Genomic DNA, 25,614 nt, shown 5'->3' with positions numbered 1-25,614 from the left:
TCATATGAATATGAACCCATACCATGAAATGCATTCACATACTCCACTCTACTAGCATCATCATTGACATCCATATTAAGAAGCACGACCTCAAGGGGATCTTCAACATGGATTATGAAACTTGTATCATCCACTATCACAACTGTGACAATGCCTACAAATGAACACACCTCCGTGCCATTAGGTTGTCTCATTGATTTGCAAACATGGAATACCACCTTCTCATCCCCCACTCGAAAAGTCAACTCACCCTCTTCAACATCAACCAATGCCTTCCCCATAGCTAGGAAAGGCCTACCAAGAATAATCGACACTTTAAAGTCCACCTCACAATCCAATATGACAAAGTCGGCCAGTAGTATAAACTTATCCACCTAGACAAGTACATCATCGATTATGCCCAAAGGTCGCTTCATCGATCGATCAGCCATTTGAAGTCTCATTGAAGTGGGTCGAGGTTGTCCAATTCCCAAAGTCTTAAAGACCGAGTACGACATCAAATTTATGCTAGCCCCCAAGTCACAAAGTGCCTTGGCAAAATCTACACTTCTGATAGTACAAAGGATAGTAAAAGCTCCGAGATCCTCAAGCTTGGGTGACATTGAAGGCACTATAACACTCACTTGATGAGTCATTTTAATTGTTTCACACTCCATCGACCTCTTCTTTGTTACCAAATCTTTCATGAACTTAGCGTACCCCGGAATTTGCTCAAGCGCCTCCACCAAAGGCACATTGATTGTGAGGCTCTTCATCATGTCAATGAACTTTTTGAATTGATTGTCACTCTTTTGCTTTGCTAACCGTTGAGGATAAGGTGGAGGTGGCCTAGGCAAAGGTGCCTTGGCCTTTTGTACAACCGGCGCGAGCATGTCAATCACGTGTTCCCTAGACGGGTTCACGGTATCTTGAGTCTCTACCTCAGCTTCATCATCAATATCAATCCGCACATCATTGTTCACATTTTGATTAACCACATCATCAACAATCAAAGGTACATCATCATCCCGCAATTCAACATCTTCTTCCATAATTTGCTTTTTTTTTTAGGCATTCACATCACTGCCTCTCCCACTTCTTGTTGTAACCGCCATCACATGATTATTATTCCCACCCTTCGGGTTCACTACCGTATCACTTGGTAGCACACCCTTGGGAAGAGTATTCAATGCTTGAGAGATTTGGCCTAATTGCACCTCCAAGTTTCGGCTAGATGTATTATGAGAAGCTAATTGGGCATAGGAATCTTGGTTCTTTTTCATCATTTTCTCGAACATGCTTTCAATTCGCCCCATATCACTCCCGGAAGAATTAGTACCTTGAGAAGGAAAGGGGGTGAATTGTTCAGTTGTTGGTACATAGGGAGCCTTTGAAAGCCTTGCCCCCGGTTGCCTTGGTTCCCGCTATTGTTCCACCCTCCTTGATTGTTGTTGTTGGCCCAATTATTGTTATTACCATTCTAATTCCCTTGGTTGTTTTGATTACCCCAATTGTTGTTTTGGTTGTTATTATTCCAATTGCCACCAGCTTGTTGTTGATTGTTGTTATTCAAATTACCTACGCCTTGTTGTTGATTGCCCCAATTTCCTTGAGGACGCCATTGTTGATTCGAAGAGTTGCCTCTATTCCCTTGTTAGTTATTGACATATTGGACCTCTTCACTTTGGTCATCATAGCACTCATTTGAATAACTACTACCAACATTGTTATTGTCATAGTGTTCACAATTACCTTGAGGATGTTGCCCTCTTTGCCTCCTTTTCAACAGAGAAACACCTTCCATTGCATTGACTTGGCATGGGTTTTGGACTTGTTGTAATTGCGCCTTTGCCAATTGATTCATAGTTGTTGTAAGCTCGGCAATAGCTTGGCCATGATCGTGCAATTCCTTGTGCAAATGGATGACCGTAGGGTAACCTTGGGGCATATTTGCTTGGCTTTGCCATGCCGAAGAGGTGTCGGCCATTTCATCAAGTACATCACATGCCTCTTGGTAAGAAAGTTTCATAAAGTTCCCTCCGGCCAATTGGTTCACAATGCATTGATTCGTGGTGTTGATGCCTCGATAAAAGGTTTGTTGAATCATAGGCTCGGTCATGTCGTTATTAGGGCACTCTTTCACCATTGTTCTATATCTTTCCCATATCTCGTGCAAAGGTTCTGTTGGCTCTTTCTTGAAGGCTAGAATTTCATCCCGAAGAGCCGCCATATGACTTGGAGAAAAGAACTTGGCAATAAATTTATCCGCCAATTCATCCCATATTGTAATAGAATGATTGGGGAGCCTTTCTAACCAATCCAATGCTTTACCCCGAAGAGAGAACGGGAAAAGCCTCAATCTCAACACATCCTCGGACATATTTGTCTACTTACTACCCCAGCATGTATCCACGAACCCCTTCAAGTGCTTGTAGGCATTTTGATCGGAGGCGCCCGTGAAATACCCTCATTGCTCGAGCAATGTCAACATAACATTTGTGATTTGAAAGTTCCCCGCCCGGATTCGGGGAGGCACAATAGCACTGGCGTATCCTTGATATGGTAAAACTCTGGGAGCCACTCTCGGCGGTTGCGGAGGAGGGTCTGGAATATTGTTGTTCTCATTTGCATTTATATTGGCATTTCGGCCCCTCCGTGAAACTTGAGGTAAGACCTCATCTTGTTCTAGATCCTCTACCTCCTCCCCCGCTATCACGTTGCCGAGAGAGTCATTTGCATTAAGAGCCACTTGTACCTGATTGATCGACACAAACAAAATTAGTAAACAAGAAGGAAAGAGAAGCAAAACACAAAACTAAATAAACAGATAGTCAACACCGTAAGCTCCCCGGCAACGGCACCAAAAAGTGATCACTGCCAACTCAACGCTACACTAACATAGGAAGAGCGGGTCACAATAGCTTTTACCCGATATGAAGGTTGGGATTGAATTCCTCAGGGAGCTAGTGGTGAAGTTGGATTGTCTGTCTATCCTAGAGATGTGTTTGTACTCCTAATGTCACTTCAAATATTTTTGGGTTTTCAAATTATAACAATTTTTTGTAAAACTATTGATTAATACTAAATTATGCTACGAGAATATTGCTAAGTTATATCTAATGGGAAAAAGGGCACTAGGGTCGGGACACTACCTAGGTGGCTAATTGACGGGTAGATGTTACTAAGGTTCGATTGTCATAATTGGGGCTTATGCTATAATCATTGCACAATTTTACCCACTCTCACACCTCTCGGTAGAGAGTGACTTTACCCAATTGACTCTCTCGAGACTAAATGGGTAGGAAAATTAGACCAAACAACTAGGGTTCAAGTAGGTAATTACTCTCTCGAGGTTTAACCCGTTAATTGAGACTATCATTTCTCATGAGTCCATCCCAATTCCTTGTTGGGTCAATTTTGGGGTTATATACTCTCTTTATCAAGAAGCGTTAAACCCACAAAGCTTGAATCAGTGTTTACAACCACCAATTCTAGATTAAAACATAAAATCAACCCAAATAGTAAACACTCATAGTCAATCTAACACTAGATGGCAATACCCATCAATTACTCACACTAGGGTTGAGCCACAACCCTAGCTAATGGGTTTAGCTAGTCATGCTAGATAAAGAAATTGAAGAAATACATGAAGAACTAAGCATATTAATTAATTGCTAAAATTGAATTGCAAGAATTTATCGTAAATGTAAAGCAAAAGTGCCAAAAAATGGCTACAAAATACGTTCTCACAAGCGCAACTCTCTACTGATGTATATGATTACCTAAAAAATCGTAAAATGTTCTATTTATACTAGGCTAGAAAAACTGGACAAAAATACCCCTGCGGGGTCAGTGCGGGCCGCATTAAATGGACCACGGCCGCACTGGGCTCACTCCTACTTCTCTGAACTTGGACTCTGCGGACCGCGTAGAACGGGCCGCGTCCGCAGAGGAAGCTGGCATGGTCCGCGCAACCACGACCGCGGACCGCATGGCACTAGCTTTGCAAACTCAATCTCTCTGAACCTCATGACCGCGGACCGCACAAAAGAGTAGTGCGGCCGCGTAGCCTTCACCGCGGACCGCGAGATGTGTACCGCGACTGCGCTTCTTCTAGTCCTGATTCACCAACTCTCTGAACCACCTAGTGCGGCCGCATTCCACTTTACGCGGTCCGCACTAGGCCTTCTTTTCTTAATATTTCTTGGTCTTTGATACTTGAGCAGGTTTCACTCTTTTTTGAGCCGATCTTTGACATTTCGTCACTTTGTCAATCAAACCTGCGATCAAGAACAACTTGTGAGCCTTTTAGGACTATTTTATAACAATATATGATCAAAGCATAGGCAAGTAGGGGCATAAAACATGTTAAAATCCTAACTTATCAATGTGCTGTAAGTGCCTAGCCTAACCTCGGCAAGTAGTGACGAGGCTAGGACCAGACTACCAAATAAACATGTGCAATATAGCGTACAAAAATAATACGAAGCAGATAACAATGATGGTAACAATGATCAACCAGTGATATAAAAAGCAGGCAACAAGAACACCATAAATGTTTCTCAACAAATAATAGATACAAGTGCAATCAATTTATCAAGTCCTTCAAATATAAATCTTTCGCCTATAAATCCTTCAAGTAATAATCTCTAAGATAATATGCTTTTCAATGAATATATTTCGAATATATTTCCTATAAATAAATATCCTTCAAATAAGCATCTTTCGAATATAATTCTTTCGAGTAAAGGTCACCTTGTGACGCCTCATTCACTTAACATAAAGTAGAGTACATCTTCCAACCCAATTAGGAAATCAACAAGAAAAGATGAAGTTATTTTTAGAAATTATTTGATAAAGAAGATACCCTTTTCAATTAAAGTACAATATCGAATAAATCATTACCTTTAATACGAGAAATCAATAAATCAAAACAAAGTAGAAATTCCTTTTTAAGTAAAGTACAACCTCAAATGGTTCAAGGAAAATTTAGTTGAGGAATCAATTGAGTTAAAAATGTAACAATTGTTAAAATTTGGAGTATTGAACATAAGAAAAAAGGTAAAAATAGAATATCAAGAGAATTATAAAGGAATGAAAATCCAACCACTAACAAGAATAAGGAAAACAAAGGGAGATTTCACTTTCTTTTCACATCTTGTTGCAAGCGTGCAACGCGATCCCATTTCCTATATCTCGTGGCAGGCGTGCCACCCGCTCCCATTTCATGTATCTCATGGTAGGCATACCACCCGCTCCCATTTCATTATATCTTGTGGTAGGCTTACCAGCCGCTCCCATTTCATTATATCTTGTGGTAGGCGTACCACCCGCTCCCAGTTTCAAGCCAACAATAATCACAAGGAATTCGAGCAAGGGAACAAGAGCAATATAACAATTTTCTGGTAAGGGAACAATGATATTTCGACAACATCCCGTCAAGGGAACAATACTATCAAAACAAACATCCCGACAAGGGAACAATGATGATAATAACATATGAAGCGCAATAAACCACAACGGAGTCATAACAATTATAATACAAGACTCACGGGCTTGCTTGACACCAACATATAGATACTCGTCACCATGCCAATACGTTGTACTCTTCAATTAACATATAGCAAATAAGACACAACTCCTAATCCCTCAAGCTAAGGTTAGACCAAACACTTACCTCGCTTTGCAACCAATTCAAAATTCCAACAAGCCTTTGCCTCGCGAATACGTTCCCGAAATTCTCAAATATGGTCATAAATAATTCGATTCAGTCAATAAAAATTATTGGAATTAATTCCATATGAAATTCTACATTTTCCTTTAAAAATTCGAAATTTCACTCAAAATTCGCCCGTGAGGCACACGTCTCGAAATTCGATGAAAGTTGCGAAATATGAACCCCATCCAACCCCGAGTCTAACCATACCAAAATTACTAAATTTCGACAATATTTCGACCCTCAAATCTATCTGAGAGGGTTTTCAAACTCTTCCAACTAAATTCACAGATTTAATGCCAAAACTAGTAATAGATTCGGGTAATCTAACCAAAATTAAGTTAAGAACACTTACCCCATTATTTTCTCTGAAAATCTCCCGAAAATCGCCTCTCCCCGAGCTCCAATTTGAAAACATTCTGTACATAAAAAGTTCGGGACTGTTCACGTACTGTTCACGGGTACTGTTCACGGGTACTGTTCAGGGGTATTGTTTACGGGTATTGTTCACATGCTGTGGAAAAAATCAACAGTTGTCCAAAGAGAAAATTCAGCAACCTTTTTATATTCGTTAACCTTCCGAAATCCACTTGAGGCCCTCGGGACTTCAACAAAATACACCAACAAGTCCTAAAGCATGATACAGACCTAGTCGAAACCTCAGATCGTATCAAATAATGTTAAAACGTGAATCACACCCCAATTCAAGCCTAATGAAACTAAGAACGTCCAACTTCTATATTCGATACAAAAACCTATCAAATCAAGTCCGATTGACTTCAAATTTTGCACACCAGTCATAAATGACATAACGAAGCTATGAAAATTTTCAGAACTGGATTCCGACCCCGATATCAAAAAGTCAACTCTCCGGTCAAATTTAAGAAATCTTTAGCCTTAGATTTCTAGATTCCGTTAAATGGTGATAATTTGATCTAGGGACCTCCAAATTCACTTTCGGGAATATGACCAAGTCCCAATGTACGATACAGAACTACCGGAATGGTCAAAACTTTTATCCGGGTTCGTTTGCTCAAAATATTGACCGAAGTCAACTCAATTGACTTTTTAAAGCTCTAGTTCACAATTTAATCCATTCTTTTTACATAAGAACCTTTCGGAAAATTATACGAACTGTGCACGCAAGTCAAGGAATTATTGATAGCGCTTTTCAAGGTCTTAAAATATCGAGATAATTATTTAAATTAAAGATGACGTTTTGGATCATCACACAACTTTTGCTATAGGAGGTAAAAATTCCAATATTGAACCCTTTAAATCACGGATCCACCTCTGCTTGAGAGTACTAAAGGCCAATGGCCAAGGCCCAAGCACGTATATAAAAACTTTCAAGGTTACTCTCGACCGAATTTAACTACACTTTCTTATTAGCAGACTAATTTTGTTCAAGAACAAATTAACCTTCCTTGTTTTTGGCATTTCTCTCTCTCTCTCTCTCTCTCTATATATATATATATATATATATATATATATATATATATTATCGACTGTTATTTTTTGAAGCGGTTAAAAATAGAGAAATTTTCATAAAACACTATCTTTTAGTAGTAATTAGCCATCTATAGATACCATTTGCTATATTATGGATTATAGATACCTTTTATGTGGTTATAAGATGTATTTCATGTATTTAAGCTATTGTATTCATGAATACAGTAGCAAAAATAGGCGCGAATCAGGGAAGTCCAGCTAATCAGTTGTTATATTCGAGTGTATTCGACTGTATTCATGGAGTGAAATATGGGATTACAGCTGGACAGATTATTGTATTCGACTATATTCACGCGCGTGAAATAGGGAATTACACTGTTTTTAAAAGGGAAAGTGAATCAATTAACATAATAGACTCCTAATATAACTCAACAAACTCAATTATAACACACAAATTTTGTATTTTCAGTTATAAAAAAGATTCTCAACCGAAAAATACCCAAAAATATAGCAATCTTCAGAGAAATTATATAATACATCTGAAATTATATTAATTAAAAAAACTTATGAATAAATTCATGGCATATAGCGAGACAGTGAATACAATGAAATACATTGAATACAACGGGATACATTGAAATACAATGAGAGAAAAAAGACAGTGAATACAATGAAATAGATGGAATACAACGAGATACATTGAATTACAATTAAAAAAAAAGATAATGAATACAATGAAATACATAAAAATACATTGACATATAAAATATATTGACATATATTAACAGAAAATCATCCTACAACATCCATATCTCAATTTTACGGTATTCACGAGGCTAGTGGAGCCAGCTTATACAACAGTGAAATTTTTTCAATTGGCAGGGACTGTATTCACGAGGCCTCTACATCATAACAGAAATTTTCTTGAACTTAGTAGGAGTCAAGTTAGTTCATCAAAATGTTATTGAGGGATAATTTACGAGAAGGAAGAAAAGGAAGTAAGTGTCTGTACTTGATTGCACGTATCTTTTCTCATCACTAGCAGATCTTCATGTGCAAACGTTTCAACCTTAAACACTTATTAAGTTTCTCTTAGTTCTAACAATACGAAAAACATCGATCCCCTGGGTTTTCTAGCTGTAGGAATATGCCGTTGTAGTCGTCGGATGCGGGAGCCGAAGCAATTTCTGAAGTGGGCTTTGCACAAATCCGGTGGAAGGAGGAGGAGATGGGAAATTTTAATGGGATGGGGGAAGAGAATGGGATGTATCAAAGTAGAGAGAGAAAGAAAATAGTGTAACTGATTTGCGTATTTAGTGGCTTAGTACTAGGATATAACCAAAATTAAATATTTTGCTATAAATCTTAAAAAGGTATCTATAGAATATATTTTTTAAATGGTATTTATTTAAAATAAATAAGGTGTTAACCTTTGCTATAGGAGGTAAAAATTCCTTAAAAATATACATTCGCGCGAGAAGGCCCATAACTACGGTGCGGAACCAAAATGTGGTTTGTTTTACTCAAAATACTCAAATAAGTGTAAAAAAAAAGTTACCAAACTATATATAACGCCACAAATAGTGGCGCTATACAGTAACGTTAACTGCACAAATGTGGTTGTTAAATTCTCCAGCATTTTTTCATTATGTCTGAAGAACGTAGAATAAGAGTATCATTATATTGGGGGGGGGGGGGGTGAGGTTGTGATGGAGAATAACTCTGTGGGCTACAGTTTACCTGCTAAGTGTAATGTTAAATTGCCACTTTCAATGGAGTACGAAACATTGATATCGTTGTTATGCAAAAAAATGAGTGTGAGAAAACGTTCAGTGATACTCAAAGTAACCGGAAGATATCCGTATTCCGTTACGCCGCAAGGGGTTGCTTTTTACTCAGAGTTTAACATCGACGATGATGACACTTTGAGTGATTTCTTGAGGACTCCGGACGAATGCCGGGAATTTCTTGTAATCACAATGTTGGAGATGTACGTGAAGGTCGAAGACGTTCCAAAAAATGAGGTTGTGCGTAGTAGAGATAACCCCCAGTCATCGGGTGGTTATTCTGGATCAGTTTTTGCCGGACATGTTCCAGATGAAAGATTTTTTCTTGATTTAAATTTATCACCGTCGGCGAATGAGCAGCGAGAAAATAATTTATACCCTGCTTTCCATAATTCACAAGAAGAGTGGTAAACTTCAATTTTCATTTGTGTTAATTATGTATATTTTTGCGTATTGAATTAATTTTAACGCTCATTTATTTAATAGGGGGTACCGGCCGGATATGAATTTTACAAGTGGCCCATCCGGTAGTCATCACCTAACTGAAAACGTCCATCATGGAATGTCATCACATTACAACTTGTAAGTGAAAAGCTACAGCCATATATAAAGCATTTATTAATTTAGTAGCTTATATTTTTGTTGAAATGTGCAGTGAAAACGAGCAAGTTGAACTACCCGTACTCACTCAATTGCCCGAAAACGACGTATTACATCAGGATCTGGCAGATGAACAGAGTGAGGAAGAGAACAGCGATTACGATAACAATGCCGATGAATCGGGGGACGAGACACCATTTGCTCGTGAGGATGGTGATGAAGAGGACGAGGAGGAAGGACCGGATTTGAAGAGAGCCCCCCATAGACGAAAAGTGAACGAGTCTGAAGTGCCGTTTCATTCAAGGGAGATTCCTTATATTGATAACTTGCCAGCCGTGCCGGATGTGGAAGCTCTCACAAGGGATTTTGATGAAATCCGGACAGCAATGTGGGATGAGTCTAGACCAACGGTGCTTGCAAAGGGGATGCTTTTTCCTGATAAAGCACGCGTAAGCAGGGCTTGTAAAATGCACAATGTTAAAGAGTGTCGTGAGATGCAGGTATCAGAGTCAAGTCCGACGGTATACAAGGCTATTTGCCGCAGGTGGTTTTGGCCATGTAATTGGATGTTGCATGCGTCGAAGAAGAAAACAGGTATTTGGAAAGTGGGTAAATACATTCCCACCCACACATGCGAAATGGACACTTTCAACGAGAATCACTTCAACTTGGATATTGACTTAATATCTCTTGTACTTATTCCGCACATCTAAGTGTCCATAAGGTATAAAATCAAAGAGTGCATTACAGCAGTCTACCAGGAATATTGCCACACAATTACTAAAAGAAAGGCATATCTTGGGCGCAAAAGAGCGTTTGAAATAGTCTATGGTAACTGGGATAAGTCATTTGCAAATCTGCCTAGCTACATGGCTGCACTGCAGTACTTTAACCCCAGAACAATTATTGAATGGAAGCTTGAGCAGAGTCCGGGTAAACCAGAATATATATTCAATTACGTGTTCTGGGCGTTTAAGCCAGCAATTGATGGTTTTCCGTATTGCCGGCCCGTAATATCCATAGACGGAACTCATGTCTATGGAAAGTACGATATCAAGCTATTGATAGCCGTGGCAGTGGATGCTAATGGACAGATATTTCCTCTAGCCTTTGCTATTTGTGCAAATGAAAGCACAGAGACGTGGACAATGTTTTTGAACCACTTGAAAGAGCACGTTGTCAAACATCGTTCAGGTATTTGTCTAATATCTGATCGGCACGGGGGTATATTAAGTTCTGTGGAGAACCTTCCTGCCTGGCAAGAACCTTATGCATACCACCGTTACTGTGTGAGGCACTTTAAGGCCAATTTCAAGAAGGCACATCCCAAAAAAGATCTACATGATTTGATGTGGATGGCAGCAACAGACCACCAACAACATAAATTCCGGAGGCATATGGATTCTATCAGGCAAGAAGACGATGCAGCATATCGTTGGTTAATGCGACATGATCCTGAAAAGTGGACGTTGCATGCAGATGGTGGCAGACGCTGGGGAATTCTTACTACAAACGTGTCAGAATCCTTCAACGGGTTATTAAAGTCGGCAAGAGGATTGCCCGTCACAGCCATGGTGCGTATGTCGTTCAAGCAGATGGCGGAGAGGTTTGTACAACGGTCTGCAGCTGCAACGGAATTGATGGAAAAAGGTGTTGAATTTATGCCAGTGCCTATGAAGAGATTAGAGAAATACAGACGGCGAGCACATTGGCATTCCTTTTTGCAATATGATAACGAACGAGGTATTTTTGAAGTTCGCACCGCTATCCATAATAATCGGGGTAATAATGTACATACTGTAAATGAATCCACAAGGTTATGCTCATGTGGGAAATGGTCAATCTACCACATGCCTTGTTCACATGCCATCAAGTGTTTTCAACGTGTTGGTTATGCGGAGACCAACTATATTGATCAACAATATAGTGTTTCCAAATACCTAAACACATATAGTGGTCAGTTGCAACCAGTGGGTTCTGAGCACTACTGGCCCCCAGAACCATTTAAAATGGTGTGTAACAAATCCTATTTACGTAAAAGACAGGTGCAGAAGAGAACGCGTATACGGAACCAAATGGATGTTAGTGATATCGTATATGCACGCAAATGTGGTATATGCTCGCAAACAGGCCACGACCGTAGAAAATGTCCTTTGGGTGGCAACAATAATCAAGCTCAGGGCGGGTGTTCTTCTATTGTACCTAACTACCCATGAGTTCATGTTGTAATAATTAGTTGTTATGTATACGATTTAAGTATTTATGAAATAATATTTTTTTTGTTTGTTAATTATGATTTGTACTTTCCCTTTTTACCTATTTAAATAATAATTTAATATAATTATCGGTATATTTATTATGTGTGTTGTCTTGTCGCTATCACGATATTTAATACACAAAATATACATATGGCGCTATGTGTGTCTTGTCTTGTCGAACTGAAAAAGCTGAAAACATCATGATATGGCGCCATTAGATATGTGTGACCGGCTGACATAAAGTCGTCTCGTCAACATCATGATATGGCGCCATTAGATATGGCGCTATCTAATATAGTTTAGCCTATAAATAATGGGGTCATTGTAGTTATTTTGTGTGCTAAAAATTTCCCCCAAGAAATATTTCATTAAAAGTAAGTAAGGTTTTTATTATAAGCAAATAGTTCACAAATGGCTCAACCTGGTCGTCCACCAATTTGCTTATGTGGAAAACCATGCATGATGGATTGTGGGTGGGAAGGTGCTAACGTTGGACGCCGCTATTGGTGCTGTATGAACAAGTTGTACAAGCAACCCGACGAACCTACTTGTGAATTTGATGAATGGGCTGAGGAACCATGTTATCAGGAAAGCTACAGGGATAGATTACAGGAATTTCATAATATGTTGTTATACCAGCATAGAATACAAAAGGAGGGAGATAGAATTATTACAGAAATGAGGGAGAAACTGAAGGAGGTGGAAGATAAAAAATGGAGAGCAGAATGGAATTGTGAAGCACACAAGGAACGCAACGAAAAATATAAACGGGAACTTGCGGAGGTGAAGGCGAGAGTGAAAGAGTTAGAAGAAGAAAAAGAACAAATGGAAGAACGATTTAAGTGGTTGGAGCGAAGAATAAATGACAACTGAGGATGGAGCATTGGCGTGTATGTGTTTAGTGTCATTTTCATATGTCATGTATTTTTATTATGTTGGCCTGTTATGTTTGTGTTTGTGTTGTAGTAATGTTTTCCTTGTTTGTTGTACTAAATTTTATTTTAATTTAAGTGGAAGTTAAGTTTAAGTTGTTGTGTTACTATACCAAATACTATAAAACGAAATGAGAACTAAAAAAAAGTAACTGTCATATTCGACTAAATATTGTTGTTAATGTATACAAAAATATTATTTACACCAAAAAAACAAAAAAATGGAAGACCGAATCAATGTGTCCCGCATCCGGTGTGTCTCAAAGTAGCCATTGGCCTGAGGCGCATCCCCTGCCGCCCGGGTACGCTATCAGGATCATCATCATCAAGTCGTCTCCTTATGGCCGGATGCGGCACAGGATGACATGTATCGGTGGTGCTGTCAGATCCAGTAGAAGGCTACATAATAATATCAAACTTAGTATAGAAAACTACATAACAATTCACAAAAATTTATATTGTCTTACCATAATCGTGTCTGGATCCTGAATGTAGTCATCTGTCGCAGCATCGCATGAAGCCTAAAAAAGTAAATTAATAAAGTTAAAAGAAAATAAATAAGTTATAGTAAAAACAGTAATAAAATTAATACTAATAAACTCATACCTACGCATGTGATGAGCTGCCATAACTCAGTCGGTGCCCACTATCAAAATCTTGGATCGGTCGAGACTCATCAGTGGTAGACGAGCCAGGGAAATATCTACCCAACTCTACTCCTTGAAAATCCGAGCCCATGATCAAGAATTGACCCGATGGGGTCACCTGCGACGTCCCTGGAGTGTCATAAATGCCAAGACTGTAAGACGACATGTCGGTCTCATGCATGCCACCTCCCATATCAGCAGCAACATCATCAGCAGGAGCCTCAAATCCCCCTTACTGGGGACCTCCTCTCCGCCCACGACCACGTCGTCCAACACCAGCAGGTCATCGGCCACCACCCCGTGGCATACCATGACCTCGCTGGTACGTGGCTGGGTCAACATAATCTGGCTGGTGTGCCAAACGCTGATCCGATCGGCCTCGCTGCAGTGTCTGGGTAGCCACATCCATTAAGCGACGACTATAGTCCTGCATGATCATAGGGTCGTGGACATAACTCTGCATCTGCTGCCCCATACGATATACGGTATGCAATCCAATCGCCTGCACAAAAGTTTTTAATATAAACTACGTATTTGACTAGAAATTACTATTAATGTAATTGATAATAACAGAAAACATACCAGAGCCTCATGTCTCCCGGCGTATGAGACGTACCGACCATCTACCTGATGAACTGGGTTCCCGATAAAAAGTCGGGAAACAGTGCGGTACCATGCCATATAAACTTCGATAGGAAAGTGTTGCGGAGCTGGGGTCAAGTCCCCTCGGCTATCCCAAATACCCAACTGCGCTGTCAGCCAATCAATAAATGTGTCGTTCACTCTCATCCGATCATCCCTCTCATAATATAAAGGATCCCATGCAGGCCGAGTCGGTATAGACTGCGGAAATCCAAACTGACGAAATACTCGCTCTGAGGCATGATGCTCAACAATATCGAGGCACGTGAGAGGGACGGAAGCCCTCCAAATATGGCGACCGTGCGTGCAATACGCTGGCAGGGTACCTATCAGCTCTTCGCTGTACGGCGTCCAGATGAACTATCAAATAATAACACAAACCGTTAGTATGCGCAACACCTAGTTAAACAATAATTGGTAAGTTTAGTTAGATATTCACCTGTGCATCCTCCAGAAAATCCAACACATCCCTACAGAAGGGGAGATTATGATGGCCATGATACTCTCGTGCAAGTCTACGACGCAATACCCACCTACAAGCTAGAGGGAGATCAGGAATATGTACATTAGCCGGTAGCTGTGGTAGAGGTGGCCGAAGTTGCAGAAATCGCTCCCACACCCAAACCTAAAACACAAAGTTGACGTAAAGATTAACTATAACTAGGTAGAATTGTAACTAAACGACAAATTATTTGAATAAGTTGTCACCTGTAGAAGTGGCAGAAAGCCAGAAACGTCTCTCTGTGTGCCCATGGATGCCCGACACATCTGCCTGTACAAAAAAGATAGGACAACACCACCCCAGCTGTAGCTGACTGTATCATCGAAGTCCGCAATATGATGCAGAAAACGAAGGCTCACTAGGTTCCCCGAAGTATTCGGGAACAAGACCCCCCCAAATAGAAGGAGCAACAACAGCCTCGTATATTACTTCACATCCACCTCCGCTGAGTCGTCGGTGATAGTATCGTGGATCTGCACCAAGTGGTCTCTAATGGGGACCAACTGCATACGACTACTCCCAATTGCTACATCTGGGTCCTCGGACCTGAAGCCCGTGAGCCTGTGCAACATATCCATATATGAAGCCCGGTTAAAATATCTCATATTCTCAGGCAGTAAAACTGGCAAGCCATCGGTGGACAGGCCATATAAAATCTCGACGTCCTGGAGTGTGATGGTGGCTTCGCCGATGGGCAGATGGAAAGTGTGCGTCTCCGGTCGCCACCGCTCAATCAATGCCGTGATCAAAGCATAGTCGAGCTGTATCCGGCCAATGCTAATGATCCTATATAATCCCATCTCCTCCAGGTGATGGACCACACGAGGATGTAGAATGCGGGGAGGAGTCAAAAACTCCTACAATAAATCCACTATCCTGCCCCGAAAAGTCTGCGTAAGCAACTCTCCCCCCATATATGCTCGGATCTATGCTGGGGCTGTAGGGGTAGTAGCTCCGACGTCCGAGGGCCGGGATGTATAGGTGCATCCATGTCGTCAACTGCAAATTCATAATTTTTAATAACTATCATTAAAATTTATGTGTGTTTTTTATAATTTAAATTCATATTTTTTAACAACTTAATTGTAAAAATTATATATATACTTATGGGTTTCGTGCTAGATTTTCTGAGGCCTAGTGGTACCAAACTATCATTAATAATTTTATGTTTTTTTAATAATTTTTATTCATATTTTTTAATAACTTAATTGTAAAAATTATATATATATATATATATATATATATATATATATATATAATTTTTATAATTATGGGTTTCGTGCTAGATTTTCTGAAGCTCAGTGGTACCAAACTATCATTAATAATTTTATGTTTTTTTAATAATTTTTATTCATATTTATTTAATAACTAAATTGTAAAAATAATATATATATATATATATATATATATATATATATATATATATATATTATAATTATCGGTTTCGTGCTAGAATATCTGAAGCCCAGTAGTACCAAACTATCATTAATAATTTTATGTTTTTTTTTAATAATTTTTATTCATATTTTTTAATAAATTAATTGTAAAAATTATATATATATATATATATATATATATATATATATATATATATTATAATTATGGGTTTCGTGCTAGATTTTCTGAGGCCCAGTAGTACCAAACTATCATTAATAATTTTATGTTTTTTTATAATTTTTATTCATATTTTTTAATAAATTAATTGTAAAAATTATATATATATATATATAATTTTTATAATTATGGGTTTCGTGCTAGATTTTCTGAGGCCCAGTAGTACCAAACTATCATTAATAATTTTATGTTTTTTTTATAATTTTTATTCATATTTTTTAATAAATTAATTGTAAGAATTATATATATATATATATATATATATATATAATTATGGGTTTCGTGCTAGAATATAAGATAATTAAACAATTACTACACAATACTACGCTACAAGGCTCTACATTTTACTACGCTAAAAGGGTCTACGTTTTACTATGCTAAAAAGGTCTACGTTTTACTACGCTAAAAAAGTCTACATTTTACTACGCTAAAAAATAATCTAAACCAAACGGCATAAAAACACATAAATATACATGAGGATATTAACAAACACATTTTTTAGACTAATTTACATATTTTTATACAACACTAAAATTAAATCCGGATAAAATTTAACATGCTAGTTTCGGAAAAAATAAACACAAACCGAAATAGAACACATACAAATCAAGTAATATGCATTGTTATAAAAGTTTCAACTTAAAATAAATCGAAATACCTCGATTTAGAATTTTCGGAATGTAGATAGATCGAAATTTTGACTCCGGAAGAGTGAATCCACAATAACACGAAGCTCTACTCGACAGTGGGACCACAAATATTAAACTTTTATGTGACGGAGGGACCCAAATTTTTTTTTTTTTTTTAAAAATGGGGGCAGAATCGGTGGTGGTGGTGGTGGTGGTGGGGGGACCAGAAATGAGAAATGAGGGAGATGGAACGAAGAAGAAGAAGATGGAGGATTTGTATTAAGGGGTATAGCGCCACTATTAATGACGCTATGTGTTCAGGTAATAAGGGGTATAACGCCACTATTAATGGCGCTATGTAAGGTGTGTCAGTATAACGCCACAAATAGTGGCGCTATACAATAACGGTGCAGTTAACGTTACTGTATAGCGCTACTATTTGTGGCGTTATATATAGTTTGGTAACTTATTTTTTTTTTTACACTTATTTGCGTATTTTAAGTAAAAAAAAAAAACCACATTTTGGTTCCGCTCTCTTACATAAGCAACATTTATTCCCAACTCCTTAGAGGTGCCACTTTTCCCAACATTTATTCACTTTTTCCTGTTTTTGCTTTGTTACTTTATTTGCTGATTAGTAGGTCATCACTCATCACTGAAGTACGATCTTAATATTTGTATCTTGAGGTTCATTTCCTTAATTTGTCATTTTGTTGCCTTTATATTAATTCATTTAGCAAAAGTCAATGCAAATTTTAGTTCTTATTTCATAGAAGCGACATTGCATCAAATAAGTTTTTCAAACTTTTCTGTTCCTATTATTACAATTTACATTTTGAGATTGTTCAACAAGTAGTACAAATCCTTAACCTACTACAGTGATAAGACAGTTTTCACAGGATTCACTATCATTTAATGTAGTTTAGTTTGACTAAGTATGAAATTTGAAAACATAAAAAAGAATTGCAACTTGCGGTCTTAACTAAATGGGTGCACGCAAGAAATAATTTTGTAATTTTGTGGTCTTAAACACGTCATGTTTTGCCTATATGAATGTTATTAAGGATAAAATAAAAATATTAGACTTGAGAAACTTACTAAATATTACAAGTACGATATTCTTTATTAAACCCAATTAAAAGAAGGTAATTAAGACACGTAAATTGAAATAAAGGAATTTATAAATATGTTTTCTCAAGGATAATTTTTTCCTCTGTCAACTCCAAAATAATAGCGTTTTTTTCACTTTTAGTCCGTGCCAAAAACTATTTATATTCGATAGCCGAAAAATATGTAAAATTTATATATGACATACATAATATAAATATATTAAAAAATATACAAAAATATATAATTTTTTCGATATTATTTTTAAAGCAGCTATACAATGTCATTTTCCCAAAACAATATGTTACTTGGGCCAATCATGCAGCTTCTATTCTGAGGAGCTAGATATTGGGCCACCATGGACATTAGCTAAGCGTAGGAGACTTGAGTACATTAACGGGGGAAGTGCACGGTTAACCACTAATAATATATGTATTTACTTTTAAGCCACTGTTTAAAATATCTTTAGTCTTTAGCCACTGTTTTAATAAACTTTACCTGCCCGGACGAAAATACCCTTCTGCTCATAAAGTTCATGACCAAGTGTCATTAACTTTTAAACTTGTAATTCTAAGTAAAGGACTACATATCCTTATCACTTTTCTAAAATTTAGTTTCATAGAAAATTTTGATGGACTGTCAAATATTTGTTCCGTTTATTCTTGTGCAGTTCTTTATTACCAAACCTTACGCCTGTGACTTCCAGCCTTCCCAAATATCCACCAAGCAAAGAAATGGATGTAAAACGGCGAGACGAAGAATCTCGAAGGTCTAGTTGTTTGGATCCTTTAATATCCACTCTTAATATTTCACGTTTGTATATTTAAATGTATTATTTTGTATAGAGAAGAAATGACTCTTGTCGAGATAGCTATTTGATGTGTATACTTTTTTATATTTCATCAATATTTCTTGTCGATGTCCTTGTCAAGGCTACTGCCGGTGAGATAAGCGAGGGTTTGGGAAGAAAAACAATGGAAGAAAAGGTATAAATGTCTTTTCATATTAATTTTAATAGAGTAGTGGTTATTTTTGCTCAACATTAAAATTGCTAGATAAAAAATAAATATCATCTTAAATAGCGGCTATTCCACGCCATTTTTACTACATTAACATCATACCAATTGCAACCCAGTCCAGCTTGTGGATCCAGACCACAGTCAAGAGATTAGATACAATTCAACCGACTCAGGCATCATTGAACAACAAACTCCAAATTGGATAGTGAGATACGTTTTTAAGCCTTTAATCATCAAATGATAGCTTGACTGATCAATTCGCAACATTATCTAATAACATCCAACTAGTGCATACTTAAACAATTTATAAACAGTTGAGAATCTGAAAATTATTACTATATAGAAATAAATTTAGAGTATATATAACAACTACACTTGCTAAATAATGTTTAAGTTTGTTGAGAAAGGTGTGATTTGAAGCTGTAACTACTCAAGGGCATTTTTAGTCTATTTATGTTGAGTATGTTAAGTTAGTTTTACACTCTAAATGAACCATACTTTACTGTTGTTATAAATACAAAATGATATCAAAATATTATAATTGGTGTTCTTTTGCTTTGCAGGAACTAATCCAAGTTAGGAAGAGACTATGGAATGTTTAGGAGTCAATAATGTGGATATAAGGCCAATCAAAAAGAACCCAAATGAAAATAAGCAAGAAAGAGGCAAAGGAGGACTAGACAAGAAGCCACCGCGATCGCGGTCGACTGCGGATGGAACGCGGTAGGCCAAGCGATTGAGGCAGAATGGTTGCATTTCACCGCGATCGTGCTGCGTTCTGCCACGGTCGATTGTGTAATCGCCCAGAAATTTGGGGACTAAAGTGTAAATCGGGGGAAACTTATCCTAACCTTATAAACTCAACAAACTCGCCCAAGCAAAGGTTAAACTTGTTTTTAGACTGAATTGGAGGCAAGAACAAGTGTGAGAAGATCAAGCAACCATTAGAGTTTTTCAATCCTCTCTTTGTTATCTTTATTTGCACATTATGAATACTTTTGTGATTTTATCTTGTTTTGCTATGAGTAGCTAATTATTTAGTCTAGGGTTTTGATGGAACCTGTTGAGGATGAAATTTTTGTTATATTAATAGAGTTTGCCCGATTTAATCTCTATTTGTTCAACTACGTTCTTGTTGTAGTTAATTAATATGATCCTCAATTAGCTGTGCCTATTTAGTATGTATTACTTGGGAGAGAGTGCATATTTATGTAGTTGTTGAATAACACCACTCCCAAAGTATATGAGAGATCAATAACTGAGGGTTTAAAGGTGGGATTAGGGATAACGAAACCTTGGGTGTGATCTAAAGTGAGTTGTAATAAAAGCCAGCTAGCGTAACTCGGGATAGTGCGTCTAGTAAATTGTCGTAATTACTTGGGAGAGATTTACGGTAGTAAGAGTGGTCATGATCGATAGAGACGATTAGACAATTCTATGCAAAACATAATAGGAAGGGATTCCATCATTAGGGGAAATCATAACCTTAGATCCTTCTCTTATTTGTTACAACTCAATCATAGTTAGATTTTAGTTTACTTAACTTTATTCAGTTATAGCTAGTAAAAATATCACCAATTGTTATTCAGAATATCTGGAAAGTTGATTACGAAGAATTTAGTGAGTCTAATAAGAGTAATTGGTAGGTTAATTCGCCGTGGATTCGACTCTGGGCTAAATACCCTGATTATATTTGCAACGACCGCTTGTCCTTTTTATAAATAATAGTTGGGCATGATCAAATTTTAGCGTCGTTGCCTGGAAATTAACGGTGTTATCAATTACAGTTGAAAGAAATACAAAAAACATTCTTAGTGTAGTCAGTTTTCTTTATTTTCAAATCTATACATTGAAATTTTAACGTTTGTTGACTTGGGTGTACAGGTGCATGCCTAGAAACTCATCGAGAACTGGTGAAGTATTTGAAGCATTATTAGATCCCGAGAAAGTTTTCAAAGCCTTGAATCGGGCCAACCAGAAAAACAAACAACAACAATCAACTAAACAACTCGAACCAGACATGGGGGATAACGTGGTAGACCCAGCTGTGCCAATAGCACCTCTTATGCCAGAGGCTACTTTATATGACTGGGTGCAACCCACAACAAAGAATTTGGCCAAAACGATATTAATCCCGCAAATACAGGCCGAGTCTTTTCAAATCACGAACAACATGTTGCAAAACAAGGGACTATTATCAGGGTCATACATTGAATATCCTCAACAACACTTGAAGATTTTTCTGTCAATCTGCAAAACTCAAAGGCAGCCCAACGTAACTCAGGAAGCAATAAAGCTATTGTTGTTTCCATTCTCAGTGACAGGAGCTGCCCAGACTTGGCTAAACTCACTCCACATTAACTCCATCACGACTTGGGAGGAGTTAGTCAAGTAATTTGTGAATAAGTTTCATCCACCCAACAAGACTGCTCAGCAAATTGATGAAATTTTTAGCTTCAAACAGAAACCAATGGAGACACTACAAGAAACATGGGAAAGATTCAAAGGAATGTTGGTTATATGTCAGCACCATGGTATTCCAGAGCAGATGTTGGGGTAGCGATTTTTCATAGGTCTGACAGATGGTGTGAAGGCTAATATTGATGCTTCAGCTGGTGGAACATTTTTGAGCAAAACATAGAGAGAAAGCCAGAGCCTGCTTGACAAGATGTCATAGAATTCGGGGTGGACAATTCGGGGTGGACAACCAGGAATGCACCTATCACTCCAGTAGTTCACTCAGTGCCCTTAGATCTGTCCAACACTCTTGCTGAAAATATGGCCACCTTAATGACACAAATGAGTATACTCACCAAAAAGGTGGAAGAGTCAGGGCAGAAGTAGTAGGTGCATATTGTAGATACTACCAGTGGGGTCTTATGCACATCTTGCATTAGTCATCCAATTGGTAACCAATGGAATGCAGAAAGTGATCATTATCACTACCCTGAGGACATCAATTATGTGTTTAATTATGGGGGCGAGAGTCAGGGTAGTCAAAATTGGGGCCAACAGAATCAACCATACAGGCCAGTCCAGCCACACCTCAACAATGGAAATATGGGAGGCATGCAACCTCACAATAATGTAGCGCCCTACCAAAGGTCACAGGGATACAATAATCAAAATCAGCAGTAGGGTTATCATCCTCCTCAGTAGCAACATGGTGGGAGACAGAAAGATGGGTTTGCTAGACTCGAGGCAATGATGCAGAAGGTTATTGGGTCAAATGCGAAAATGATGAAAGGGTAGATGCACATGAGTCATCTATAAAGAATATTGAAATGCAGATGGGCCAGATTTCGATGTCTTTGAATAATCATCCTCATGGGACATTGCCTGCAGACACGCAGGTAAATCCAAAAGATCAAGGCTCGAAGCAGCTGATGGCAGTGAGTCTACGTAATGGCAGAGACTTAGACTTGGAGCAAGAAAGGGCTCGAGAAAGCAGACAAGATGAGATACTTGTACCAGTGCCAATTGAGCTAGATGATTCAATGAAACTGACAGAGGTGACAGTATAGTCTGCCTTGGAAGAAACCAACATACAGATTGAGGCTGAGACAACCTAGGAACCGGTAGCTGAGGTGGTGTCTAACAAAGAGAAATCCCAAATCATTGGGAAGAAGAGACCTCCAGCACCATTCCCACAGAGGCTGGCCAAATACCAGAAAGAGGAACTATACAAGAAATTCGTGGAGATGCTGAAACAAATCCTGGTAAATATTCCATTGATTGATGCTTTGAACGAGATGCCTAGTTATGCAAAAAATGATGAAGGGCTTGATGTCTCAAAATTCGATTTCCAAGACTTGGCCACAATGACTCTAACTCAGACCTGCAGTGTTGTGGTGACTAGACCAGTTGCTGAAAAGTTGTCTGATCCAGGAAGTTTCACAATTTCCTGCACCATTGGTAACTTTGCCTTTGCCAAGACACTTTGTGATTTGGGGGCTAGCATAAATCTTATGCCCCTGGCGATCTATAAGAGGTTGGGGATTGGAAGAGCTAGACCCACATCTATGTTATTGCAGCTGGCTGACAGAACTATGAAAAGACCTTCTGGTATCTTGGATGACGTGTTGATACTGGTAGGGGAATTTATATTCCCTGCAGATTTTGTGATTCTGGATTGCAAGGTGGATGGGGAAATTCCCTTAATTTTTTAAAGACCGTTCTTGCCCACAGGGCGAGCTATCATTGATTGTGAAACTTGAGAGCTCAAGATGAGGTTGAACGATGAGGATATAACATTCAACTTGTAGAAATCTATGAGGAAACCAAGTGAATTCGCCAATTATTCTCTTATTGATGTCGTGGATGTAATCGTGGAAGAGGATTATGAGACACTGACTATTGAAGATCCTCTTGCTGCATGTTTTGTGAATCTAGATGAGGTGAACGGGGGAGAATTAGCAGAATGGGTGCTAACTTTAGAGGACAGAGGGTTTTGGGATAAAACACTTGAATTTGAGCCCCTGCACTTAGAAAACGGAGAAACTCCCCCACCCAAACCATCCATAGAAGAACCACCAAAGCTGGAGTTGAAGCCACTGCCCGCCCATCTCAGGTATGCGTTCCTAGGACCTAACTTCACATTACCTGTTATTATCTCATCTAGTTTGTTAGATGTGCAGGCACAACAGCTTTTGCAGGTACTCAAGGAGTGCAAGACTGCCATTGGGTGGACCATGGCAAACATTAAGGGGATCAACTCGACATATTGTATGCATAAAATTCTGCTGGAAGAGGGGCACAAACCTTCCAGGGAGCACCAAAGAAGGCTGAACACCAACATGAAGGAAGTGGTAAAGAAAGAGGTGATTAAGTGGTTGGATGCGGGAACCATTTTCCCCATCTCTGACAGCAACTGGGTTAGCCCGGTGCAATGTGTTCCTAAGAAGGGTGGTATGATGGTGGTAAAAAATAATAACAATGAGCTGATCTCTACAAGAAACGTCACATGCTGGCGAATTTGCATGGACTACATGAAATTAAATTTGTGCCACCCGGAAAGACCACTTCTCACTTCCCTTCATCGATCAGATACTTGAATGACTGGCAGAGAGGTCCCACTTCTGTTTTCTGGATTGGTACTCAGGGTACAACCAAATCTCCATTGCACCTAAGGATAGAGAGAAGACTTCTTTCACATGTCCATATGGAATTTATGCTTTTTGGAGGATGCCCTTTGGCCTATGAAATGCACCCGCCATATTCCAAAGGTGCATAATGGCCATATTCACTGACATGGTCGAATACATAATGGAGTTATTCATGGATGATTTCTCAGTGGTGGGAAACTCATTTGATGAGTGCCTTACAAATCTGACCCGAGTATTGAAAAAATGTATTAAGACTAACCTGGTACTTAATTGGGAAAAGTGCCATTTCATGGTACAAGAGGGTATAGTCTTAGGACACAGGGTATCAAGCAAGGGAATCGAGGTGGATTGTGCAAAAGTTGATGTGATAGCAAAGCTTCCACCTCCACATCAGTCAAGGTAATCAAGAGTTTCCTCGAGCATGCCGATTTCTACCGGAGATTCATAAAAGACTTCTAAAAATTACCAACCCTCTCTATAAGTTGTTCGAAAACGATCACCCTTTTATATTTTCTGATAATTGCAGGGTAGCATTCGAGGAGTTGAAAAAAAGGCTAGTCACAACACCCATCATTGTAACCCCCGACTGGGAGCAACCATTCGAACTCAAGTATGATGCCAGTGACTATGCAGTGGGAGCAGTGTTGCGACAGCGAAACGACAAGCTAATGCATCCCATCTACTATGCCAGTAGAACGTTGAGTGGAGCCCAACTGAACTACACTGTGATTGAAAAGGAAATGTTGGCTGTGGTGTTTGCATTCGACAAGTTCAAATCGTACCTGATTGGCTCTAAAGTAATTGTATATACTGATCATGCCACTCTCAAAGACTTGATTAAAAATAAGAAGTCCAAACCGTGCCTGATTCGTTGGGTGTTGTTACTGCAAGAGTTCGACCTGAAGATTCGTGACCGTAAGGGCATAGAAAACCAAGTGGTTGATCATCTATCACGACTTGATGGAGCTGAAAACTCAGTTGAGGTAGAGGATATTCTGGAAACCTTTCCATACGACCAACTACTCGCTACAAGCCTTGAGGAAGTGCCATGGTATGTAGACTTTGCAAATTACCTAGCAAGCGGTATAGTTCCCTATGACCTTTCCTCTGTGCAAAAGAAAAAGTTTTATCGTGACTGCTGCATGTATTACTGGGATGAACTTTATCTGTTTCAAATATGTGTTGACAATATGATCCAGAAGTGTGTCCCCGAGATAGAAAAATCTTCTGTTTTGCAGGCATGTCACGCATAGGCGTATGGTGGGCATTTGGGAGGAGTCAGGACGATAACAAAAGTGCTAGAAGTCGGGTTCTACTAGCCAACAGTGTTTAAGGATGCACATCAATGGGTGAAGGGCTGTAATGAATGTCAGCAAACCGGGAACATTTCCCATCGCCATGAGATGCCCATAAACCCAATTCAAGAGGTTGAAGTGTTCGATGTACGATGGATAGACTTCATGGGCCCCAGCGCCAGCTCCTTTGGCAATAAGTACATATTTGTTGCTGTGGATTACGTGTCCAAATGGGTGGAAGTTGCAGCACTCCCCACCAATGATGCAAGAGTGGTGGTGGGTTTCTTGAAGAAGAATATATTCACCCATTTCAGGACCCCGAGAGCTATT

General features: G+C 38.8%; 1 protein-coding gene across 1 annotated transcript; it reads left to right on the top strand.

Moving 5' to 3' along the window:
* The first annotated feature begins 20,904 nt into the window (after positions 1–20,904).
* Positions 20,905–23,053, top strand: LOC138882775 (uncharacterized). Its single transcript, XM_070163406.1, has 3 exons — positions 20,905–20,976; positions 22,175–22,396; positions 22,457–23,053. The coding sequence occupies exons 1-3, from the start codon at positions 20,905–20,907 to the stop codon at positions 23,051–23,053; spliced, it is 891 nt and encodes a 296-aa protein (XP_070019507.1).
* Positions 23,054–25,614: the final 2,561 nt, after the last annotated feature.

Source organism: Nicotiana sylvestris, chromosome 12 (assembly GCF_000393655.2).
Source record: "Nicotiana sylvestris chromosome 12, ASM39365v2, whole genome shotgun sequence".
Taxonomy (NCBI): domain Eukaryota; kingdom Viridiplantae; phylum Streptophyta; class Magnoliopsida; order Solanales; family Solanaceae; genus Nicotiana; species Nicotiana sylvestris.
The sequence above is the reverse complement of the archived record's forward strand: the minus strand, read 5'-3'. Positions and strand labels throughout refer to the sequence as shown.

Coding starts and splice junctions, on each gene's coding strand:
- LOC138882775 (XM_070163406.1), top strand. CDS start 20,905: ATGGGGGATAACGTGGTAGACCCAGCTGTGCCAATAGCACCTCTTATG. Junction 20,977..22,174: donor AGGCTACTTTATATGACTGG/GTGCAACCCACA, acceptor ATTGAAATGCAG/ATGGGCCAGATTTCGATGTC. Junction 22,397..22,456: donor ATTCAATGAAACTGACAGAG/GTGACAGTATAG, acceptor GAGACAACCTAG/GAACCGGTAGCTGAGGTGGT.